Source organism: Nomascus leucogenys, chromosome 9 (assembly GCF_006542625.1).
Source record: "Nomascus leucogenys isolate Asia chromosome 9, Asia_NLE_v1, whole genome shotgun sequence".
NCBI classification, from domain to species: Eukaryota; Metazoa; Chordata; class Mammalia; order Primates; family Hylobatidae; genus Nomascus; species Nomascus leucogenys.
In genome coordinates, this window is record NC_044389.1 from 4165416 (window position 1) to 4192811 (window position 27396).

The 27396-nt window shown below is 35.7% G+C and overlaps 1 protein-coding gene across 3 annotated transcripts in view; it reads right to left on the minus strand.

The window, feature by feature from the left end:
- The window catches only part of NBEA (neurobeachin), a 723704-nt gene that overhangs the window by 507616 nt on the left and 188692 nt on the right, over positions 1 to 27396 (minus strand). For all 3 annotated transcript variants that reach the window (XM_030818536.1, XM_030818537.1, XM_030818535.1), the window contains 2 exons: positions 26506 to 26598; positions 8130 to 8238 (listed from right to left, as the gene is read on the minus strand). In XM_030818536.1, coding sequence (XP_030674396.1) covers positions 8130 to 8238; positions 26506 to 26598 — 202 coding nt within the window. The remainder of the gene's footprint in view (positions 1 to 8129; positions 8239 to 26505; positions 26599 to 27396) is intronic.

Consider the following 27396-nt stretch of genomic DNA (forward strand, 5'->3'; position numbering starts at 1 on the left):
ATTTCCTCTACTACGTTAACAAAAATTAAATTGATACCCATCACACAAGTTAATCTTTTTGCAACTAGATGCGACCCAGCAAAAGATGTAATGTTTAAACTCTGGTGATCCAGAAACAGTAATCTGCTGTCCTGTCATTCTGATAATAAAATTTGGTTTGGCAGTAGTAGTAAAGCTTATGTTGAAGATTCTTTCTGCTATTTTGCAGGATTAACAATAATAACCAATCATTTATCATCTCTCCCTTTTGGCATTTTGTACACTTACATTAGCTTTTCTTTTTAGAATATGGGTTCATTATAAACTCAAAGTCCTTGAAAAAATTATTTAAAGTAACCATAAACATTATTCTATTTTAAAAACAAGCATTATTACTAAAATTGGTCAGAGGCCTATAAGTTGGTTCCTTCATCATTTCAGGAGCTCTGCCTCATCCCACATCCAGTATCAGAGAATTCAAACTTATCTTGAGTTTTCCTCATCTAAGACACAGGACCAGCAATTAGCTGGCTTTGTTTTGTGTAGAATATCACTAGAGACCAAAATCTGGATACTAGGAATACACAGGAGTATAGGTGGTGGGTAAAAATGCTGCTGTACTTGTGTTGAGTCACTTTTCAGGAAGACTAATAAAAATACATATATGTGTGTATACATGTATATGAAATTTTCTTATTTAAAGGTTAGTACTACACAATGGTTTTTCAAATTCAACATGTTATGTTATTATGCTACACTCAATATAAAGTTTCACTGACTACTCAGACTCTCTATTATGGATAAGAGGTCAAAATAAGCAGATGCTCAAAAATTCACATAGGTAAAATAATGATCAAAAACTTACATAGGCATCATTGACCAAACCAATTAGTAGGTCCAAAAAATCAAAACATAAACACATGTTCATCAATATTAGGCACTAGCCTTCAGAAGCCTAATCTGATATTGTAGCAGGTTTTGATTCAGAGGAGGACTTTAATGCTGTCAACTGAGGAGAGATTCTGACATTTTTGCATTATGCATATATATCATGGAACCTACCTATTTTATGACTATTTATTAGTGGCATGACATACAGCAAATTATTTAACCTGTGAGTCTTAGTTTGTCTGTTTTAACAAGCAATAAAAATACCATTATCATAGGGTAGTTATAAGATCTGAAACAATGTACATAAGGAATTTACCATGTTTGTCATAAGAAGTGCCCAATAAAAAATAGTTACTATGACAAGGGAAATACAATATCAGAATAAAGAAAGAAAATGACCTCATTATACTCTGCATAGGGAAAAGCCATTATGTTAGTACTTATTCAGTTCTGTATGCCAAATATTGAAACAATACTAAAACACTACTATAATTCAAAAAAGCATTGTTCAGAAAGGCATGGTCTACTAATCTTGTGATTTGTGGAAGGATTGACACAAAGTGGGAATATTAAGCTCAGAAACAAACAAACAAACAATTCAGAGTAGTCAGTAGATTTCTTCACTAATCTAAAGAGCAGCCACTCTTAAATTTACTGATGAGAACATAAAATAGAGAAAAAATTAAGTAGTTAAAAGTAATATTATAGAGCAGGGGTCAGAAAGCTATGGCCTGTGAACCAAATCTAGCCTGCCACCTGTTTCTGTAATACAGTTTTACTGGTACACAGCCTGTCTGGTTCATACTGTCTATGGCTGCTTCTGAGCTACAACAGATTTGAGTAGTTGTGACAGATACTGTATAGCCCACAAAGCCTGAAATATTACTATCTGTCCCTTTACCAGAAAAGTTTGCCTTCCCAGCTATAGGTAAATATTTTGTGATAAATGTATTTGTAATTGTAAGTACAAAAAGCTGGACAAGAAAACTATATTTAGGATAACATTTTATAAAAGTTCTGTGTGCATATGTGTATGAGTTGAGAAATATATATATATTCTTAAGTATTAATCACACAGTATTTGCTAAATTTTATTTTGGTGCTTTTCTACATTTTCCAAATTTTTGCAATGATGATATTAATTCTGACAGAAGACTAGAATACAGCTTGTAATAAAAAGAACAACAGAAGGGAGTTAAATTTCTCTGTGCTGCTGTAGAGCAGTGGTCAGCAAACTTTTTATAGATAAGATCAGATAGTATTTTAAGATTTATGGATCATATAATCTCCATTACAACTACTCAACTCTGTAGTGTCAACTGACCAATGGACTTCACTTAACGAGTTATGTTCTATAAAACTTTATTTGTGCATAAAGGAAGCAGCCCTAAAACCGCTTGCATGAACTCTTTCTCTTGAGTACACCCACACTCCCCTTTCTTGAGTTTGTACTTTTCTCTTTGCAAGAAATGTCCATGCTATCACTATTTTGTGACTCATCCTTGAACTCCTATTATTAAAAGCCTGAACACCAGCTGGGGTCAAGGTCCCACCAGCATTTGGAAACCTCACCCAGCCCACCAGTGTTATCTTTATGATGAGCCAGCCTGGAGCATCATCAGCCTCATTTTAGAATCACTGACAGTCGGTTGTCCCAACAACAAGTCAAAGCCAAGGGTAACTCTCTTTCAGAGAATGGGGTGCAACAGCCAAAGAACAGGACCCTAAATTTTAATACCATCTTGTAATTAGATCGTTTTTTGTGAACATCAGAAGAAATGGACTCAAATATTGTATGTACAGGCCTTCATAGCTCTTTATCAAAACCCTGAGCTTTGCAGGAATTCCTGCCTCTGTTATACTCATACCCTTTCCTTTAAGGCAACCAAATGGGGAACCAGATATCCTAAATGATCCCCTTTTGGAAAATATCAAACAACTAATTAGTTGGAATTAGGAAATATCAAATACCTAATCCAGAGCCTTCCCTCACCTCCTAACGCAGACGCAGTCTGGCACCCACAGCTTCTCCCTCTTACCCAGCTCCACCTTTAACTCCTCAGTCTTCTCCTACTTCCACTGTCTCCAGCACCCAGACTCCTGCTAGTCTGCCTCCTTAACATCCTATATAACCTTCCCTACCAAGGGAACTGAGCCCTGCTGGGGTCACCTGCAGTGGTGTTTCCTACCCTCCTAAGGGACCATTCTAATTTATGTCCACTTAGGGAGGTTGCCAATGGGGATGCTGGGATCATTCATCAGGTGCATGTACCTTTGATTTTCAACTAAATTCATGAAGGAATTCTGGGCTTTCTCACTCTCATTTGAGTTAACTTGGGGAGATATTCATATCATCTTGTCCATGTGTTGCACCCCTGAAGAAAAGCAGCATATTTGGGCAGAGGCCCAGGCTTATGCTAACAATCTGTCATCTGGGGACTCTGAAGAATATAGTATGGGGGCCACACCTGTGCCTAACAATGACCCTAACTGGAACTATCAACAAGGCTGAGTTGATCTAAGAAAAAGAAATCATATGGTGACTTGTTTAGTGAAGGGAATGAAAAAATGTAACACCAGGCCTGTGGACTATGATAAAATAAGGGAAATAAAGAAAGGATGAAAACCCAGCTTTGTTCCAGATATGCCTTGTGGAGGCCCTAAGAAAATATACTAACATTGACCCCAATGCTGATGCTTGCCGAACTTTACTCGGGACACACTTTATCAGCCAGTCAGCACCTGACATCAGAAGAAAACCACAGAAATTGGCTTTGGGATCCCAAATGCCTATTAATCAAATGCTTGATGTGGCTTTCGTGGTATTCAATAATAGGGATAGGGCTGAATATGCTGAAAGGACCTAGCATGGCAAACAATGAGATAGCAGCAGGCCCAAATGATAGCAGTCACTATAAGCAGTATCCTGCAACCTCAGGGTCACCCAGAGGGACGCTTCACCCATGGACCAAGCAGACCTACCAGAAAACTTAAAGGTAATGGTTGCTGCTTCAAGTGTGGGGAGCTGTGACACAGGGGCAATAACTGTCCCAGCCAAGGGAGCCCAACCAGACCCTGTCCTCACTACAAGCAGGAGGGCCATTGGAAAAGGGAATGCCCTCAGCTCCAGAGAGAGAGAAGGAAACTTGATGCCATAATGGTTATAACTGAGGACTGAAGGGACCCAAGGTTCCTGGCGGCTCCCACAAAAGCATGGTCATCACAACTAAGGAGCTTTGGGTGACTCGACATGGCAGGAAAGAATATTAATTCCTTAATTGATACAGGGGCAAGTTACTGTGTCCTGAAGGCCACTCTTGGACCTTATCTTCCAATAACTGCATTGTCATGGATGTTGATGACACTCCAAAATCAAAACACTTTACCTTACCCCTGAGCTGCAGGCTACAAAACTCTATGTCCCATTTCTTTATTGGAATGGGATTTCCTGGCCACAGTTGGAGTCACTTTACGTTTATCAGGCCCTGGGAAACATTTCTTTCAAGTATTGGCAATGCTTGTTTTTTCGATACCAGTATCAGACAAACAGAAGATTCCTTCCAAAGTAAGATCTGGAAATGGAACCACAAGTATGAGACCAAGAAACTCCTGGCAAAGTAATACATGGTCAGCTAGTGATCATCTCTTTAAAAGACAAAAATAATTTCCCACATAAGCATCAATATCTCCTCAAACAAGAAGCCAGGTGAGGACTCTAACCTGTAATTAAGAAGTTTTTAAAACATGGCCTCCTAGTTCCATGTCAGTCTCTTTGTCATAGTCCTGTCCTCCCTGTCCAAAAACAAGAATATTGTCTAGTTCAAGGCTTATGAACCATTAATGAGGCTGTAATTCCCTTACATCCTAAAGCGCCAAATCCTTCTACCATATTTACCCAAATATCAGAAGACACCAATTGGTTAATGATATTAGCTCTTAAGGATGCTTTCTCTTGTATCCCTTTATGCCTTGACTGTCACTATTTGTTTGCTTTTGAGTGAACTAATCCTGAAAATAGTATTTCCTGGCAGTATACCTGGGTTGTACTGCCTTGGGGCTTTAGGGATAGCCATCACTTGTTCAGAAATGCCTTGGCATGAGAATTAAGGGAACTAGAGCCAGAAAGGGAAGCCACACGCCAATATGTGGATGACATCCTTGTATGCAGACCCACTAAAGAGGTCTCAGATAAGAACGTTATTCAAGTTCTAAACTTCCTGGGAGAAAGGGTATCCAGTCTCTCCACCCAAGGCCCAGACTTCTAAACTGGAAGTAAAATATCTGGGGTACATCCTAAGCCCAGGAAACTACACCATGTCCATTGAACAAAAGGAAGCTATCTTAAAGGTCAGGCCTCTAAAACCGAAGAAGCAACTCAAAACTTTCCTGGGTATGACAGGAATTTGCAAGATTTTGATCCCAGGATTTGGGCTCATTGCTAAGCTACTGTATGAAGCTCTAACAGGGCCAAAGCATGAACTGCTTGAATGGTCAAGGAAACAAAAAGAGGCTTTATGTTCTGGCTGAACAAAGAGGGGTTTGCACAGTAATAAACCACACCTGTTGTTCTTATATTAACAATTCAGGATTAGTTGAACTGAAAGTTCAAAAGATTTACTAACAGGCTACCTGGCTACATAATTTCAATATAATCCCACTGCTCAAACCATCTGGGACTCCATCAAAGGATACCTACCAACTGTGACATGGTTCTTTCCTTCGACCTTTAATAGCTCTCTTATTACTATGAATCTTTGTCCTTACTTGTTTAACCTCCTTGTAAATTTTGTGTCTTTTACATTACAACAGTTCCATGTCAAAATGATGGTCATGCAATGATTCCAGTCCCTGCCTTGGATTCAGAGACTCCTGATGACTCACCCTTAGAACCCTCGGGCCAGGCAGCCAAAGATTTCCATGCCCTTGCCAGGAAGGGCCAACATCTCTAATCAGCAGGAAGTAGATAAAGAAGACCGACCTTCTCCCTCATCAACCCATAAGAATAAGAGATGGAAATCTCTGAAGGGGAAGGGGAAATGAAACAGGAATAATAAGGGTGGTCGCAGGAGAATAAGAAACTCCAGGCAGCAGTTTCGCATGACTAGCAAAAGGAAACTGTTGAAATAGCTTCAGAAACTGGGGGTTGATAAGACCCTGAAAAGCCAGGATGAAAGCCAGTTAAGGCTAACTGGACCCAGTATGGCACTGGATTTGATGGAGGTTCACCTAGGACCTCATTATACACTCACTGACATACTAAATCACACACTCACCAGCACCATAATCGTTCTAGGAACACCCATATTTGGAGTAAAACTAGACAGCATCACAGTTCTGAGAAATATCTACCCTTTTACAGTAATCTTTATGAATATTCCATCCATCCCTTGGTTAGAAGAAACTCATAAAGGTAGCAGCCCCAAAAACCTTTGCATGCAACTCTCTCTTAAGTATACCCACACTCCCCTTTCCTGAGTGTGTACTTTTCTCTTTGCAATAAATCTCTGTACTTTTCCTTAAAAGAACCCAAACAAAAACTTTTATTTGCAGAGACCGAAATTTGAATTTCATATAATTGAACACATCCCAAAATACTCTTTTTCCCCCATCATTTAAAAATGTAAAACCTATCCTCTTTGAGGACTGTGCAAAATCTGCAATTGACTTGATCTGTTCCATGGCTTACATGAAAAGAAACAGTATTAGAGAAGTGTAAATTTGTTTTTTTTTTTTTTTTTTTTTGAAGGGGACAGGGTCTCACTTTGTTACTTAGGCTGGAGTGCAGTGGCGCAATCTCAGCTCAGTGCAGCCTTGACCCCTGGGATCAAGCAGACCTCCTGGGATCAAGCAATCCTCCTGCTTCAGCCCCCTAAGTAGCTGAGATTACAGGTTAATTCAAAATTATAGTACAATTCCATTCAGAAGCTTGGCACCTGCCTTTCTCAATGTCTCTCATTTTTATTTTTAAAACATTTTTATAAAGAAATCTACAATGATGAGATGTTCTGTTTAATGTTTTCTGACCACTGCTCTTCTGAGTTAGGAATAATATTATGGGTGTTTAGTAGTACCTGTAAGTTTTCTCTTAGCATGACTATAATGCCCTTGTATAACAGATGCAAGGCCTTGCCATCTAAATTTATAACAAAATAATCTACACTCCGCTGTATTTCAAAGTGTGACATTAAAAATCCACTTTTCTTTTCTTGTTTTGACATGATGGGTATGCACTGGTATTTAAAAGCAGAAAACTTAGTTTTGGCAATACAAGTGGTACATGAAACATTGTTGAGTTATTACATCACTGTAATTTCTATTTTGCCAAGCGACAGTGCAAGGTGAGGAGAGCATAACAAATATTCTTGTTACAACTCTTTAACTCTGTGGTTGTGGCACAAAAGCAGCTACAGGCAACAGCTAAACAAATGAGTGTGACTGTGTTCACTGAAATTTGAAAATCCTATAAATTTTACAACTCATATATTATTCTTTTTTTGATTATTTTCAACCATTTAGAAATACAAAAAACATCCTTAACTTAGAGCCATACAAAAGTGGATGCTGGCAGTTAGCTCTTGTGCTAGAAAAACAGAACTGGGACCACTGAAGATCAGTTATAGGAAAGCAGAGTTAAGGTTAATGTAAGGGGACATTACTAACATTTTACTAGCATTTAAAAATGAAAGTGGCCACTCTGTGAGGTAGTATACACATTTTGTAGAAAATACTGAACCCAAAACTGTTCCATTTGTTGGAAGTGATAAAAAAGGAACCTCTAAATTGAAATGATGAGATCCAAAGATGCTTCCAGATATCATTTTTACAAATAATTCTTACCGAAATTTATCCCAGTAGCAACTCTAGCTTAATACTGGCAGTGGATAGCTAATAGAAGCAGAAAGAGAGAAAGTAGGAATGGGAGGATAAAAACAGAGGGGTGGGGATGGGGAAGTAGAACTAATATATACTACATAATGGATGTAGTTTATGTGAGAAAAACTTTGTGTGAAGCCAGTCAGCCAACCCATACAAGAAGAAAAGCTCTTGGATCGACATAAAGAGATTGGCAAAAATTATACACAGATATGTTTTAAAATAAAATAAAAATATAAGGTATATATTCATTTTTTACCATTAAACCATTTTCTGGTTTAATTAGCTTTTAGATTAACAGACCAACTACTCATCTCAATTGCATAGATTAAGAGGGTTTCCACTGTACACACTTAAAACTTTCATCACACATTTTTTATTTTTACCTCATAAAGTGTGTTGTATGTGGTGACAGTCACAGTGTTTGTATGCAACATCAGCCTTTCTCCAAGAAGAGTGAAAAGACTATGGGTGTGCATAATTTCAACTTTTCTCCTAGAGAGAAGGGGGAAAAATAAAACACCATGAAACACATTGGATTCTCTGATCACATGACTTTTAGATAAGAGAGAACAATTTATAAGCAGATACCGAATAATACAAGTAATTATTTTTATGAACTTCCATCTATAGAAACAACAGTTTGTAACACAACCGTGTCCTAAAGTTCCAAGACTATTAGTTAAAAACTTTTCAAATAAAATATCTGTGTGCACTAAAATGTGAAATGTACAAATTATGGAATATTACATAAATGTCATTGTTATTATTTTCAAATTTCAAATAACTATTTAGAAGTTATTTTATTGGTTAAAATTATTGGTTTCCCCTAACATAGAGACCACATAATTTTTAAATTATGCCTGTCCAAATTCAAAGTTTACAACATAGACTGTAACAAACCTTAATATTAAGAACTAAAACTATGGTTAAAAATAAATACTCTAGCTTAATTTTGTTGTCAGAAAACAAAATAATTCTGTGTAATTAAAGAGAGTTCATCATTGCTTGTATTTGTGGTCTACCAATGGATTTAAAAATTATCTTTCTACTTAATGTTGCCTGATTTAATTATGTCACTCCCACACCCATACTTAGGATAGAAGTTTCCATTAAAGGCCTCCTGGAACTCTTAGCTCTAGCTCAAGAATTACTACAGGCCTCTCATTTGTGTCACTTCCTTAGAATTCAAGATCTGGGCCGGGAACAGTGGCTCATGCCTGTCATCCCAGCACTTTCAGAGGCTGAGGTAGGTGGATCACGAGGTCAGGAGTTCGAGACAAGCCTGGCCAATGTGGTGAAACCCCATCTCTACTAAAAATACAAAAATTAGCCGGGCGTAGTGGCACATGCCTGTAGTCCCAGCTACTCAGGAGGCTGAGGCAGAAGAATCACTTAAACCTGGGAGGCGAAGGTTGCAGTGAGCCGAAATAGAGCCACTGCACTCCAGCCTGGGTGACAGAGTGAGACTCCGTCTCAAGAAAAAAAAAAAAAAAAAAAGAATTCAAAATCTGGATCATCTTCTCTCCCAACTCTCAGTATTTCATTTCTTTCTTCAATTTTCTGTTGTTCTCTGGATTGGCAACTGTGACACAGCCTGACAAAGTAATCACTAAACTCTGGTTCTTTTCTTCCTGGATCCAAATCTGTATTACATTTCCAGCCTCTCTTATAGCTAAGTGTGACTATTTAACTGAGTTCTAGCCAATAAAATGTGAACAGAAAAGTTGTAGATTATTTTTAGGCCTGACCCACAGGAAAAGCACTCATGCACATTTTCCATGCTCTTTCCCCAAGCCAGCAACACAGAATCCACAGAAAGAAGACAATGGAGCTACAAGGTGGGAGAAGCTGCCTGGGTCTCTAAATCACTGTAAGATAATCAACTGCTTGGGAAAACCTATTTGGATTTTAAGTGAACATGAAATAAACTACTAGCCTGGTAAGTGACTAGAATTTCATTATTTATCAGTTATGGCAGCTATTGTTACCCTAATTAATACAGAAATCAAATGAACCATTTATGTGGGTACCATTCATCTGCAAAAGGTCTCTTCTAACATTAGCCTCCAAGAGCCACACTCCATAACAAAAGACACAGGATTGTTGATCCCCTCACCCTATCCGCCTCAGTCCAGGCAAGGAAAAAGCAAAATGACCTAAACTCAAAAGGAAGCTAGGGCATCTGTTCTGCAGCTGTGTTTGCAAAACACTTAGATATGACTGAAAAAGGTCAAATTGCTATTTAAAAAACATACAGGGCTAATGAGTATTATGGGACTATGGAAGGGAAGGTTTAAATCTCTTCCAACTCAAGCCTCGCCCAAGAAAAGGAGGCCTTAAGTGTTCCTTTGCTCCCAATCAGGAAAGAACAAATGACAAAGCACTGACCTTGAAATAGATCTCTGCTACAAGGAGCTGGTAAACATATGTCTAAATTAGTCTATCTAGAGGCCAGCTCAGTGGCTCATGCCTGTAATCCCAGCAGTTTGGGAGGCCAAGGCAGGAGGCTCATTTGAACTCATGAGTTCAAGATCAGCCTGGGCAACACAGCAAGACTTCATCTCTACTTAAAAAAAAAAAAAAATTAGCTGGGCATAGTGGCAGGCTCCTGTAGTCCCCAGTTACTCAAGAAGGGGAGAATGACTTGATTCCTGGAGATCAAGGCCGCAGTGAGCTTGTGCCACTGCACTCTAGCCTGAGCAACAGAGTGAGACCTGGTCTCGAAAAAGTGAACTAATTAATTAAGTAGGCTATCTGAAATTTAGAATACTCTTGTAACTGTGCCACTACTACTTCAGCTACCGAAGAAATCCATGCCCTTTTGATTATCTCCTCCAATGCAAAAGTTTATACAGATGCTTAATTCTAGGTTCGGGGGAAACTTGGAAGATGCTGTGCATACACCATGGTAGAGATGAGTCAACTTCCTCTTGTAGTTTGCTTTAAAACAATATTTACCAATAAATTTTGTGCACAGCAGTCAAGAAACAAAAAAAAAATGCCATCCATCATCTTAGGCAGGAAATGGTGCACTGGCCCTGTACATCACATGATTTTGTTCCTTATAGGACTTCTAATGAAAGATCTAGCTCTATGAGTTTAGTTCAGGAAAGGCTTCACTGGGACATTTACTGGAAAAACTAACATCATAATTACCTTTAAGATCTAAAGAGACCTCAGTTTTTAGTGCTGATTTGCTTTATATCTTGAGTTTGACAGGATTTCTGCCCACATGGATCGAGAGTGTAATCTATTTTTTTTACAGAATCTTGTAATCATGCACATTATAGATGTATTAGCTTACTATACATTCCACTGAAATGTATTTAAATTTCCTTCTTCACAAAACAATCTTTTTGTGGGGTGGCCAAAGATACTTCTTATTGCTGGGTGTGGTGGCTCATGCCTGTAATCCCAACACTTTGGGAGGCCGAGGCAGGCGGATCACTTGAGGTCAGGAGTTCAAGACCAGCATGGCCAACATGGTGAAACCCCGTCTATACTAAAAATACAAAAATTAGCTGGGTGTGGTGGCATGCACCTATAGTCCCAGCTACTTGGGAGGCTGAGGCAGGAGAGTCACTTGAGACTGGGAGGCAGAGGTTGCAGTGAGCTGAGATTGCGTCACTGCACTCCAGCCTGGGCAACAGTTAGGCTCTGTCTCAAAAAATAAAAAAGGTATTTCTTGTAACAAATTCAGAATATATATGAAAACAATAAAGAAAACAATAAAGAAAGAAAAGAAACCCCATAATTCTGTAACCCAGACATAATCATTATAAATATCATTTTATATAGATTAATTACTATGCATATAAATCCATATATGACACACAGATATAAATGAGAGGATGAGAGGAATACAATGGAAATTGTTCTATATAAGGTAATTTATACTTTGTTTACTTTAAATCAACAATATATTGTGTATTTTTCAGTGTCATAAAATATAACTGATAAGAAAAATGGAGCATAATTGGCTGAGCACGGTGGCTCACACCTGTAATTCTAGCACTTTGGGAGGCTGAGGTGGGAGGATCACTTGAGGTCAGGAGTTCAAGACCAGCCTGGCCAACATGGTGAAATCCTGTCTCTACTAGAAATACAAAAATTAGCCGGGCATGGTGACAGGCGCCTGTAATCCCAGCTACTCTGGAGGCCGAGGCAGGAGAATCACTTGAACGTGGGAGGTGTAGGTTGCAGTGGGCGGAGATTGCATCATTGCACTCCAAGCTGGGTGACACAGCAAAACTCCGTCTCGAAAAAAAAAAAAAGTAGCATAATTGTTTTATCCATTAACTAATGTTAGCCATTTATGTAATTTCCAATTTTTTTCTACCATAAATAAACTTTTCCTTTAGATGCATCTTTGGGCATAACCATGGTTATTTCCTTAGGATAAAAACTGAAATGATTGGGTTAAAAGCTTTTATATTTTAATTTTTATGAGACTTTGCTGAACTGACCTCCAAAAATATGTACATTTATATTTCTACTATTAAGGTATAAATGCATTTTACCAACACTATGTATTATAATAATCAGAAAAATAGTCAATTTGGTATGTAAAAAGTAGATCTTATTTTCACTGGCAAGAATTGCTGATCAATTGAAAGTTTCTAACCATTTATGCTACTTCCAAGAACTTCCTGATACTGTCCTGTGACCCATTTTTTTCTTCTGTGTGTTCATCTTTTTTCTACTAAGATCCCTAATAATATCAGGAAAATTATTCCTTTGTCAACTCATTGACAAATATTTTCCACTTTCTGAATTTCAAGGGATTTTTGTGGCATCAAAGGTTTTTTAAATTTTCTTGAATAAAATCTATCAAGTTTTGATCCTGTCATTTCTTCATTTATACTTAATACTCATTCTTTCTACTACAGCATTTTAAAATGATTTTTATTTTAACTCATTTTTCATAATTATTTAATTGGTTGTGTTAAATCATATACAACATAGAAATTCATAAACTGTATGGAAATAGAAAGTACAAGGCTTAAAATTCTACTACCCAAAAGTAACACAATAAATAACAATAAACATTAGACATCTTTTTATGGAGAGTAAGAGAAGGCAAGAAAGGAGAAGGGAAGGAAGAGGGAATAAAGAAGGATAGAAGAAACTCATACTAAATTTTATTTTAAATAAGCATCAAATATAATTTTACTCACATTTAACAGAAAAGAAATAAAAGGAGATGAAACAATAAAAAATTTTTTAAAACTTCAGATGACTTTCTTTACCACATGAAGGGCTTTTTTTTTTGGAGACTGAGTGTTGCTCAGTCGCCCAGGCTGAGTGCAGTGGCATGATCTTGGCTCACTGCAAGCTCCGCCTCCCGGGTTCACGCCAGTCTCCTGCCTCAGTCTCCCCAGTAGCTGGGACTACAGGAGCCCGCCACCACACCCAGCTAATTTTTTGTATTTTTAGTAGAGACGGGGTTTCACCATGTTAGCCAGGATGGTCTCGATCTCCTGACCTCGTGATCCACCCATCTCGGCCTCCCAAAGTGCTGGGATTGCAGGCGTGAGCCACTGTGCCCGGCCAAAGGGCTTTTTTAAAATTAAAAATCTCTATGAGGCTTAAAAAATAATTATGAATAAAACAACAAAGTGTTACATAATTAACTAAACATTTCAATTTTAGAAATAAAATTTCTATATCAATTTACTTTTATATTAAAGACAGATAATTACCATCCTCACACTTTATGTCATCTAATTTTTGTGAGCTATATTGCTATTTGAACATCAAGGTTTAAAACACTTAAATTATTTTCATCGTAACACTGCTGTTATGTATGAATTGTTGGGTCTTTGTCTACTTCAAATGAATTCACTTCCTTGACCTTGTCTTTACCATTTGTGGTTTTTCTTTTGACTCAGCTCTCAATTGACTGGGGATGCCATTCAAGAGGAGATGAAGAAGTCTGTCTTCTGAATTCTGACCTGATGTCTACATACTTGACAATCTGGCAGGATATAATATTCTCAGGTCACACCTTCTTTCAGAGCTTGCAGACATTGCATTATTTCTTTTGGCACTGAATTCAACTGGGAGAAGTCTGAGGCCAGCCAAATGTTTAACCATTTGAAAGTACTTCTTTTTGCCTAGTTTTTTCATTTTCTTTTTAGGAACTCTTTTTTTTTTTATCACTAAACTTTTATTTAAATACTATATGTGTTGGTGTTATCATTCTCTGTCAAATTTTCCTAGAAGATGGTGTGCTTTTTCTATACATTACTTAAGGGACTATATCTCATTTCCAAAAGGAAATTGTTTCAGGCATTGACTTGATCCCTCAGTGCGACATATTAATACAAAAACTTGGAATCCCACTTTCATCACAGAACATCAATCTCAGTTCATTCTCCTTGTTTCAAAAAAGAACTGTTTTCACTCACCAAAAGTCCTAAAGAAGAAAAACCAGGCATACCTAATCAATTCCTATCACTCTAATGTGGGGATTATTAAGGGAGAAATCTAGGAATTCTGTTGGCTTTGCAGGGATAGAAATGAGGGAAGGATACTTACGAAGTCACTCCAGAATCTCTGGGTTCTTCTTTTTAGCTGTCAATATTTTGAATGCATAGCTTTATGTGATGCTGCTTTCCTTGTCTGGTTACATTTGAATTTGCTATTTTGGAGGGAGAGAGTCTCTATTTTACTATATAATGTTTATTTCATTAGGCTTGGACAAGGGAAATTCTTTCATCTCTCTTTATCAACTTGATCTGGAAGTCCACAATTCCAAATGTTTATTCTTTGTAAAATGTTTGTGGTTTTGGGTTTTTTTTTGGGCAGGGGAGGGTCTGGGTGTGATGATATGGTTTGAAGGCTTCTTCTCCATCTTCAATCCAGAAATTAAATAATTTCCCACTGCCAGTTATTGAATAATGCACATTTTAATTATGTTTCTAGTATCTAAACATATATATATATAGATATAGATATACATGTATATCAGGATGTGTTTCTGTGCTTTCTATTCTACACCCCTTCTTTAAGTTTATTCCTTGATGTAAAGTCTACTAGACTTATTACAATAAATACTCATTATTCTTATTCTTCAAACTTCTATTGACATTTTTACTCATTTGTTCATCTGAGGTAGCTTTTGAAGAGTTTTTTTAACCTTTAAATAAAAATTATTTTTTTACCAGAATGACATTATATTTACAAATTGATTTATTACAATTCTATCTTTATATAATTGAGTCTTTCCATTAATGTACACAGCATAGCTCTCCATTTACTGCATTTTTAATTTTTTAATGGTTTTCAGGAAGCAATTTATAATTGTATTTACATTTCCAATTTCCTTTGGCTATCATTGTATATATTATTCTGTAGTAAGAAGCATTAGTTACTCAACTAGTAGATATTATTATACTTTCTGATCTTCTTCAATCTGTCAGGACAGTTGTAATATTATTTCAGATTTTAACCTACATCTCCCCAGCATTTTATTTTGAGGCTAGAATGGAGGATAAGGTATAGGAACTCAATGCTATATGCACCAATGTTTACACGGAAACTATATCAAAACACAGTTCTGCATTAAGGGAGCAGAGGATAGGTTTGTTGGTGATTACTAGTGAAGCAAAACAGGGCATGTTTTGTGCTCCTGTAGTTTTATCTTATTTATTAATGACTTGATATTACCCTTCCCATTTTTCAATTGATGGAAAAGTACTATGTATATGTGTGAAAAACCGAATAAATAAACACATAAAATATCTAGAAAATGATATTACCAAGAATTAGAAGTGGACCTCTTATATGTCATCATAATGTACTATATTTTTCTTATAATTATTATAATCTATCCTATAATTTAAAAAGGCTTTCCTTATTCAAAAGCTTCTCTCTATTTTATCTCAATGAGGTATGGGAAAGTTTGATTCATTTTGTTGGTTCCTTAAAAGCATCAGCTTTGTAGTTAGTGATCCTTTCAACAGTTCAACAGTTTTTATTTTTCTAGTTTCTTCATGTTAGCCTCCACCCTTACTAATTTGTACTTCCTACTTTACTTTGTTATACTTTAATTAATGTTGTAATATAAGTACAAAGTTCCTCTAACCTTTAATCTTTATTTTTCAATATTGGAGGTATTTATTTCTGATGAGTTTTTGCTATGAAGTACAGAAAATTTTAGATAATTTCCAATTTTTCTTTTATTTTCTTCTATTCTCTAAAGGATATCTTCACAGTGCTTCTTAATTTCTAAGTAGGTAAGATATTTTTGCATAATTTCTTTATTTCCAATTTTATCACATTATGGTCAGGAAGTAGTGTCCAATAAAATGTCTACTCTGTCTGCTTTGTTCATTTGATGGCCCAAGACATGACCCCCCTTTTTTTTTTTTTTTTGTACATCTTCTTTAGCCATGAAGTAATCCTCAAGATATGTAAGATTGAACATATATCTATTGAGCCAAGTTTTATGAATCTATTACTCAATTTCCCTATATCTGTATGTATTATCAATTGGTCCCATTCTGAGAGAGATATGTCATCTCTACCATTATTATATTTTATCAAGTTCTTTTGCATCTCAAATGAATTTTGCTTTATATTTTTGACATCACTATTCGATGTTTTCAGGTTTATGAATTTAACACCATCTACTTAAATTGTTCCTTTCAAAATACAGAATGTCCTTCCACATTCTCTTTTGAACTTTTAACCTCAGGTTCAATTCATTGTCTTTTGGGCTTTCAAATCCCATCTGATTTTTATAGTGTCAACAAATTTCTGCTTTTCTTTTGTTTGCTATACGTTTCTTTACTCAGTTTTTTTAAAAACATAATAAATATTCATGTAGCCACCAACCAACTTAGTAAGTATTTCTGGATACCTGTCCATCATCCCATTCTTCACACTCTACTTTGGGATAATCAATAATCATAAATTTTGTTTTTTATTCCCATGTACGTCTTTATACTTTTAATTAGATGAATATCTATTCATACACAATTTATAATTTTGTCTTCACATATTTTTGAAATTGAAATAAATTGCATCATTATTATGTATCCTTCTGCAACTTGCTTTATTGCTTTATATTTGATTTGTGGAAGGTAACTTTACATCATTCATTTTCAGTTCTGAATATATCCAACTGTATGAATATACCTTAGTTTATTTATCGGTTCTCCTGTTCTATGTTGTTTCCAGCTTTTAATATTAACAATGTTATATTGAACACTGTTCACACACGAGACTTTCTCTATGTCAAGGGGAGAGTTCCTTAGTCACAGAGTATAAGTATCGTTATCCTTTTCAAAAATTGTAAATTGTTCTTCAATGTGATTGTACCAGTATATAATTCCACCAGTGATTGGAGAGTTACCACTGATGTACATCCTTTGTTAACACTTGATACTGTCAACAGTTTTAAAATTTACCATCCTCATGAGCATTAAATGCATGTTTTATTTGCACTTTCTTGATTACTACTGAAGTTGAGTACATTACCCATATGTTTACTGCTAACTCAAGTTTCCTCTTCAGTGAATTGTCTGTTTATATTCTTCATGATCCCAACAGATTTTCTTTTTCTAATTTATTTGCACCATTTTTTTCATATGTTTAGGATACAAATCCACTGTATCCTAGATAAACTGCAAATATCTTCTTTCACTTTGTGCCTTGTCTTTTCACTTTTTATGGTATCTTTTAAAGTACTTTTTATTCTAATGATCAAATTTATCTTTTTGCTGTATGATTTATGTGTATTTATTGTTTTAGAAATCCTTCCTTAATTCAAGGTGATAATACTATTATCCTGCACTTTCAAAGAGTTTTAAATTTTGTTTTTCACATTTTTACTAGCTTTACTGAAGCATAATACACATACCACAAAATTCACACACTTTGCAAATGAACAATTCATTTAAAAAATTATATAGAGTCATGCCACTATCATTACAATACAGTTATAGGTCATTTTTATCATCCTAAACAGTTCCCTGTGCCCACTGGCAGTTAATTCCCACTCCCATTGCTAGCCCCATTTAACCACTTATTTGCATTCTGGACATTTAATATAAACAGAAGCATATAGTATATAGTTTTTGCATCTGGCTTCTTTCACTTAGCATAATAGTTTTAGGACTCATTATGTCATAGTACGCATCAGTAGTTTGTTCCCTTTTAATTGCACAATAACATTCCATTGCATGGACATAAAACATGTTGTTTGTCCATTCATCAGCTGACTGACTTTTGGATTGTTTCTAGTTTGGACCTACTATTAATAATAGTACTGGCTGGGCACAGTGGCTCATGCCTGTAATCTCAGCACTTTGGGAGGCTGAGGTGGGCAGATCATCTGAGGTCAGGAGTTTGAGACCAGCCTGACCAACCTAGTGAAACCCCATCTCCACTAAATATACAAAAAAATTAGCTGGACATGGTGGCACGCACCTGTAGTCCCGGCTACATGGGAGGCTTAGGCAGAAGAATCGCTTGAACATGGGAAGCACAGGTTTCAGTGAGTGGAGATCGTGCCACTATACTCCAGCCTGGGTAACAGAGTGAGACTCCATCTCAAAATAATAATAATAGTAATAATAGTACTAAGAACATTCACGCGAGGTCTGGCTATGAACATGTCATCACTTCTTTTGGATACATTCCTAAGTATGGTAATACTTTTTAAGAAATTAGGAAATCCTTTTGGAACATGGCTGCAGGATTTTACATTCCATCAGCAATGCATAAGCATTCAGTAAGTAGTCTATGCTGTGGTTTTGTTTTCGTTCAAACTCACGTCTAATGCTCTTTATGATTTCTTTTTTGACTCAGGGATTAGTTCTGTTCTTTACTTCCAAATACCTTGCAATTTCTCAAACCTCTTTCATTCAAATTTAATTCTGTGTGGTCAGGTAATATACTCTGTTTGATTTATTAGTTTTTAAATTTACTGAGACTTCTTTTATATTTTACAGCCCAACTCATAATACATTTTGGAGAATGCTGCATATGTACTTGAAAACAATTTTGCTAGCTTTAAGTGGAGTGTTTTATAAATGCCAAAATATTACCCAATAGGATGTCGAACAGGGGTGGTGAAAACAGGCTTTTGTTAATTGTTAGTTTTTCAAAGGGGATGCTTCTAACATTTCATTACTAAATAGGACTGTGGAAAGTTTTCAGTAGACATATGTTACAGATTTAATAAATTATTTTCTATTTGTGGTTTGCTAAAAATTTTTATGACAAATGATACCGAATTTTATAAAAATTTTTTGCACACATCATAATTATATAGCTATTCTCCTTTGTTAATAAACAGATGAAATGTTGTCCTGATGTTAAACCACCTTTACATTCTATGACTACCCTCAATTTGGTTATGCTGTATACTTTTAAAAAAGTAACTGATAGACTCATGTTCATAGGGGAGATTGACCATAAATTTCCCTTATAATTGGATAATCCATATCTAATTTTGGTATCAAGGTTGTACTAATTTTATTAGGTGAAATAGTGGCCGATTCCTTCTTTGGCTAGTCACAGAAAAGTATTTTATAAGTGAATAATACGGCTTTTTGGCCTTGCCGTTACTCTGTTTAATAGTCTTGCTTTCTGTTTCATTCACTTCTGCCCTTTATTATTTATTTTGCCTTCTTAGGCTGACAATTAATGAGGTAAGCATAACTGAGAACCTAGAAAAATGAAAACCTAAGTACCTTTCTGCTTTTAATATAAATATTTACAACTATGAATTTTCTCTAGTATCATTTAGACCAAATCTCACAAGTGTAAATATACATAATTTTAAATATTTTTTACTGCATTTTATAATTTGCATAATGAATAACTTCTTGTTATAGTTATTTAGAAGATATATATATTTCTATTTTCTAAGTTTAATTTTTGTCATTGATTTCTTGTTTAATTGCACTGTTTGCAGAGAAAGTCATCTGTATGACAATTTATTTAAATTTATTGAGCCTACTTTATGGCCTCACTTAAACCATTTCTATAGTTTTGTGTGCTTGAAAAGAATGTGTATGACACTCAAGCCAATGGATTTTTTTCAAATTATACTTTTGAGATTTTTTGTAATTGATCTTTTAAGGAGAAAAATATGTTAAAATTTGTAAGATACTCTTCCAAATTTAGTCAATAATAGATTTCTATGACTCACCTACACTAAGTGTATATGCATTTGAAACTGTTTAACATTCCTAGTGAATTACACCTTTTTCATAATATGGTGGCCCCCTTCATCCTCATTAATTTTTTTGCCTTAAAGTTTATTTTTATATATTTAAATAATGCAGTAACAGCTTTTATCATTTAACTTTTAGAATAAGCAATACATTTACCTAGTTAAAAATATATGACATAAAAAGATACATAGAGATTTTACACCCAACTCATCCCTTACATTTCCACATCACTCACAGTTCCCCCATACAAGTGAACACTTTATGATTTCTCCTTTCCCTACCACTTTACCCTTCTCTTTTAAATGCACTTTATTTTTAGAGCAGTTTTAGGTTCTCAGTAAAATTGAGCAGAATGTAGGGAGTCCCATATGTCCCTACCCCTACATATATGCAGCTTTCCCCACTGTCAACATCCCTCACCAGAGTGGTATATTTGTTATAAATCCCTATTAACTTTTTAAATGCAAATAAAAATATATCATTTGTTCCATTCCTTTAACAGACAGCATTTTTTAGAAGTATCATCATTCTATTCATCAGAGATGGCATCTTTATTAGTATTTGGGTCAATCTATGGACTGCACTTGGTTTATTCACGAATATGTACTATATTGTTTTCTTTACTAAAATATTATATTTCTTTTAATATTATATGGCTAATTTCCCTTTGTTGTTCTCCTTGTCCTTGTTGGGTTCTGGAGTTTCAGTTTGTGGTAAGATTTCATGCTAATTTTCTCTGATTAGAATTCATTTTACTTCCAAAGTCTGAGAAATCAGCTCTTTCATCAATTTTGTAAAGCTTTAGTAATTTACTTTAAATATTGCCTCTTCCTCATTCTCTCATCCCCTTTTCTGTAACTCTTATTAGCCATATTTGAAACCTTTCCTTTTTTCTCCATCTCTCTTAATGTTATGGTTGTAATCTTGTTTATTGGTGTTGATTTCTAGGTAATTTCTTCAGTTCTATCTCTCAGTTCACCAATTCTTTCTGAAGCTTTGTCTAATCTGTTTAATGTTTCCATATAGGTGTTCATTGTAATTACTACCTTTTCATTTTCACAAGTTACTTAGGGTTTTTTTAATTACATGGTTTATTTTTAAATTACCTTGTTTTTAAAGTCTTGTTTCTTTTAGTATGCTTGATTTTCATTTCTGGCATGTGAGAATTTCCCTTACTTTTGTGTGCACACCTATATATTTAATAGGATTTTTGACATATTTTGATCTAACATTTCTAAGTTTTTAGTAGATCAAAGTGTTTCAGGATATCTAGTTTTTACACCCATCACTCTTCTCTTCTAAGAACTCTTTTTTTTTATTATACTTTAAGTTTTAGGGTACATGTGGACAACACGCAGGTTTGTTACATACGTATACATGTGCCATGTTGGTGTGCTGCACCCATTAACTCGTCATTTAACATTAAGTGTATCTCCTAATGCTGTCTCTCCCCCCTCCCCCCACCCCACAACAGGCGCCGGTGTGTGATGTTCCCCTTCCTGTGTCCACGTGTTCTCACTGTTCAATTCCCACCTATGGGAAGCACAGCTATAATAATAATAATAATAAAAGAAATTCATATGTTCCACAACAGCCTCCACCATAGTTTTACTTCACTGGGTACATAGTTTGATGATTCTCTCATCCTGCCTCTGGCTAGTAGGCCCCTTTAGATGAGTTGCTATTTTTCACTATCCACAGAGTCAAGGTCATATCTCATGGCTGTGAATTTTAAATGATGAGATCCCCGCAGGTAGTGTCAGGCAGAGCACCCTTTAAACTTACTGATTTGTAGTATAAAATTTAGCAAGCTATAAGTCCTGCACCATGAGCCCCTGGAGCTAGCATGATAGCACTCCAATCTTCCTACACACCGACCCACAAGTTTAAGGTCAAAAAGATTTATCCCACCATTTCAGATACTTCTTGGCTTTTTCTGGACTGAAATAGGTGAATTAAAGTTTGTTTTGAAGTTTTAAACTTTAAGTGACTGTCTGTTTCTCCTGTAATTTCTAGTTTATGAATGTTTCTATTTTATCATTATAAAGAATTCTTTATCTAATGGTTATTGCTTTTTGGCTTGTATTCTAATTTGTCCAATATTAAGATCATGATTCCTACTTTCTGCTTTCTTTGTACTTATATAATAAACCTTTACTCATCCTTTACTTTCAACCTTTCAAAACCACTTTGGTTTTTTGGTATGTTTCTTGCATATAGAACTGGGTTTCATTACTGTGATCAATTGTGATATTTTTCTTACAATAGGTGATTTATAAAAGCTTTTACTTTTTTTTATTACAGTATGACTGGTCTTAGATATGTCATATGTTATGCTTACTGATCTTTACAGATTTTGCAAAGTTCCATTATATATATTGTTCTTAGTTTTATCCATATAGATCTTAAATATTTTGAAAGCTCTATAATTTTATAGAACTGCTTATCTTTTCAACTGTGAAAGAATAAGTAATCCTCCATCTGTTTAATAAGGGTATTTCCCTACTATGAGAAATGTAAATGTCAGCATATTTACTCTTAATTTTTTCCTTTCATCTACATCATCAAATTTTAGTCAATAGGCCTATATTTGTAATATTTCATCTGTCTGCTTACATGGAAATTCTGACTCTTTTTTTTTTTTTTTTTTTTTTTTTTTGAGATGGAGTCTCGCTCTGTCGCCCAGGCTGAAGTGCAGTGGCGCAATCTCGGCTCACTGCAAGCTCCGCCTCCCGGGTTCATGCCATTCTCCTGCCTCAGCCTCTCCGAGTAGCTGGGACTACAGGCGCCCGCCACCACGCCCGGCTAATTTTTTGTATTTTTAGTAGAGATGGGGTTTCACCGTGGTCTCGATCTCCTGACCTCATGATCCGCCCGCCTCAGCCTCCCAAAGTGCTGGGATTACAAGTGTGAGCCACCGCGCCCGGCCCGAAATTCTGACTCTTTGCACTTGTTCTACTTTCCTTCTTTTCTCAGTCCCCTCCCAATTCATTACGGTTGTGTCATTTGTACATTATTAGCATATATAAAAAGTAAATTCTGGTCTGTCACAGTAATATGAACATTTATTTTAGTCTTAGTTTTATGGTTAAATTTATTCAGTGCTCACCAGCTGTCCTTAGCAATAGTTTCTCCAGTCATTCCTAGTTGGTTGGACTTTATTCCCAGCAATTTCCTCAAGATTTAGTCACAGAAATAATTTGCTGTATGGCTAAAAAATATTTGACAGCATCCTTTTTGCTTAAAGGATAATTTGGCTCCCACTTTCTTCATTTAATTATCTTATGATTGTTATAGTTTTTTGTATTGAAGGTTATGTTAGAGTCTAAAGCCAGACTCATTTTTCTCCTTATTTGTGCACTATTATACAAAGTATTCTTATATTTAAGTCCAGTAATGCACTTTGATGCTAACCATTCTAGGTCAGTTTTCCCTGGCACACAATATGTCCTCTAAATAAAAATGGCAAAATCTTACATCAAGACTTCACTGACTTATAGATTTAAATATTTGTTTTGTTCCATTGTTCTGCTTTTCTTATTTGGGAACTCCATTTATACCATTATTATTATTTTGGCTTTTTTTTTTTTTTTGAGATGCAGTCTCGCTCTGCTGCCCAGGCTCTGGAATGCAATGGCACAGTCTCAGCTCACTGCAACCTCCCCCTCCCCGGTTCAAGCAATTCTCCTGCCTCAGCCTCCCGAGTAGCTGGGATGATAGGCACCCGCCACCACGCTTGGCTAGTTTTTGTATTTTTAGTAGAGATGGCGTTTCACCATGTTGGCCAGGCTGGTCTCAAACTGCTGACCTCGTTGATCTGCCCGCCTGGGCCTCCCGAAGTGCTGGGATTACAGGCGTGAACCACCACACCTGGCCAATTTATGCCATTATGGTAATTTGTTTTTCTCCCATGTTGCTCATTTTCTTTCTAATCCTAAACTCATATTTTCATCTATTCATATTATTTGCTTTTTTTTTCAGTTTTATCTTCTGTGTGTTTCACTATGCTACTAGCCAGAGTTTTGCCTTTGAGCAATTTCCAATTTTATTTTTTTCTGTATAGTTCTTTTCTTCCAGTATTTGTCCAATGTTTTATTAGCTCATAATTAAATACTTCCATGCTATCTGTGTTAGTCCATTCTCACGCTGCTATGAAAAGATACCCAAGATTGGCTAATTTATAAAGGAAAGAGGTTTAATTGACTCACAGTTCTGCATTGCTGGGGAGGCCTCAGGAAACTTACAATCATGGTGGAAGGCAAGGAGAAGCAGGCACCTTCTTCACAGGGCAGCAAGATGGAGTGAGGGAAAGCAGGGGAAATGCCAAATGCTTACAAAACCATCAGATCTCATGGGACTCACTATCACAAGAACAGCAGGGGGGAAACTGCCCCCATGATCCAATTATGTCTACCTGGTCCCACCCTTCACAGGTAGGGATTACAATTCAAGATGAGATTTTAGGCGGGGGGACACAACCAAACCATATCACTATGTTAACATTTCTTACAACTTTTTTTTTCCAGATAGGGATCTTGCTACATTGCCCAGGCTGGACTCAAACTCCTGGGCTGAAGCAATCCTCTTGCATAAGCCTCCTGAGTAGCTGGATTACTTCTCCAAATTCTGTTTAGTGTTTCTTTCTCAGAAGCTATGTATGTGTGTATGTATGTATGTATGCATGCATTTGTTTATTTTTAACTTATGATAGTAAATTTTTAAATCAAAATGCTATGTATTCCATAGCAATATTTTTCTGCTAAGTGCTATTCATGTACTGGTTACTTTAACTTATTTTTTCCATGTTTTTTATCTGATTCACGTGCACTGATGATGTGCCACTTCTTTTGATGCAGTCTAATTTACGTGGACCATCCGTCTGCAGGACACTTCCATGCATATGTGTAAAAGAAGGGACAAGGGTAACAACTTTTTTGCTTTCACAATCCAAAAACTTTCGTTTCTCTATAGCCACAGAGATAGACTGCTTGCCACAAATACGGCCCATCTGTGTAATTCTTTGTGATATATCTTCTCGTTTTCTGAAACCAATCTGATTAAAAAAACTCTGCTATCAGGCATGATATATGTGTATCTATTATTTCAAACAAATGATCTATTTTTGTAATTTAAGGTGTGCCTCTCATCTTCAGAAACTCTACTTTCACTGACACTTCCTATTTGCTATAAGTGAACTCTCTCCCCATTCTCTTTGCATTTTCTCTTCTCTTTAGCCTTAACAGCTTTTACCCAACCTTAGCAACTTTAAGCAGCTGATACCCGTAATGTATTTGCATCTGTCTTCTACTTGTGATAACATTTGTGATAAAGAGTACATTTTTTACTTCTTGTTGTATCATTTATACATTTTATAGGAAAAAAGGGGAAAACAGGATATCTTAAACAGCATGTTTATACAGGAAACTGCCTGCTTGTTATTTTTTTCATCTCTTTGTAATTTTTTTAATGTGCTTTCTTGACATTTTTAGAAGGCTGCATCTTGGGCTACAATCCTTTAACTTTCTCCAGTCAATTTATTTTAATTAACTGAAGTTAAATAAGTGATCTTTATCTCTTAATATAAAAAGGGCATATGCTTCTTCACTCCCAGTACTCTGTCACCAAGTGTACTTACAGTTCCATATATATATATATATATATATATATACTTTTCTACAATCCTGGCTTTGTTTGAACTATTCCTTATATCCATATCCATAGTATATCTAGTCTCCCTTACTTAATTATTGTTTCGTACCAAAATTTTAAAAATATTTAAACTTCTAGGCTATACAGCTTGTTAGACATGTCTTGTCTGAATTTTGTGCAGTTTTCATGATTATTACAAATAAGCATTTTGCAAATTTAAGTAAGCATCAAAAAAAAAAACAAAGGCAACGATGAGGTTCTGATAGGAACCTCATCTAGTAACATTTAAATTATAGTTGCACTACTTCCTTGGCTTCATTTGTAAGGAAAATAAACTCTTAAAACACTCCTACACTTGATAGTGTAGTATGAATTGCAATCATTAAGCCAGCAGTAGTTTCTTACACAAAAAGTATTCTTAGAAAGTATTCAAATTCTGGATTTGGGGAAAGAAATGAGGTATTCCAGCATCCTTAAGTCACAAAATTAATCAATAAGCCCTACTGTTAGAAACTAATAACAAATACTGACTCAGCATGTAAGCATAAGATCAACTCTCAGAAAAACCTCAACATATACACAGTATTTCCTTGTCAAGAAAGCTTTCCTTGAAATCATACCTATATGTGCATCATTGTATCTTGACAAAATATTTTATTACATCTTCAGAATAGATCATGCTTTCTTTTCAGGAAGAATATAGAAATAAACTAATTACTTAAATTGTAATTTTGTTCCATAATCTACTATTAATAAAATATATTTTATAAAACATTTTTACAATTTCTACCACAGAAAGCTATTATTTTCCACTGTTAGATTTTTCAAGTCAAATTGCATGTTACATTACATACAAATCTCATAAAAACATTATCTCAATAGTTATTTCTAGAATGTATTAAGACAAATATCAACTTACTTGTGACCTAAATGCTTCAGAAAGTATCCCAGAACCTTCAAAGCTTGAACCCAAATACTTTCACTTTTAGAAGCCAATAATTTGTAGATCACCCTACAAAATATATAAATTATCTTTTAAAAACTTACTAATATTAAAACCAAAAACACACTATATGCTTTACAGATAAATTATACATATGTGAAATACAAAACTCTGAAGATTTTCTTCTCAGGATTATAATTCTTTGGAAAAATTAAAAACTAGTATGCTTTAATAATTTTTCTTTAAACATGTCCTTCAACCATACACTCCAAAGGACAATGTGACTGGTGTTCATAAGCTCTGCCTCCCAACATACTAACACATGCTTAGTTAGGCCACATCTCTTCTAAGAATTGGCCCCAACATTTAAACTTGACAACCCTATTTTCTTTCTCTTTTAAAAATTTTTTTCTTAATTTTAATATAGAGGTGAGGTTTTGCCACATTGCCCAGGCTAGTCTGGAACTCCTGAGTTTAAATGATTCGACCACCTCGGCCTCCCAAAGTGCTGGAATTACAGGCGTGAGCCACTTGCACCCTCACCCTGTTTTCTTGGTATAACTAATTAGATTATAGGTAGGCACCTGCCTAGTTATTTCTCCTTTTTGAGAATTTGGAATGAGGTCTAAGAAACAATATCTCCTCTTTGCTGGGCTCTTGAATTGAAAAACTGTTTAAAACAGGCCGGGCGCGGTGGCTCGCGCTTGTAATCCCAGCACTTTGGGAGGCCGAGGCGGGCGGATCACGAGGTCAGGAGATCGAGACCACGGTGAAACCCCGTCTCTACTAAAAAATACAAAAAATTAGCCGGGCGTGGTGGCGGGCGCCTGTAGTCCCAGCTACTCGGAGAGGCTGAGGCAGGAGAAT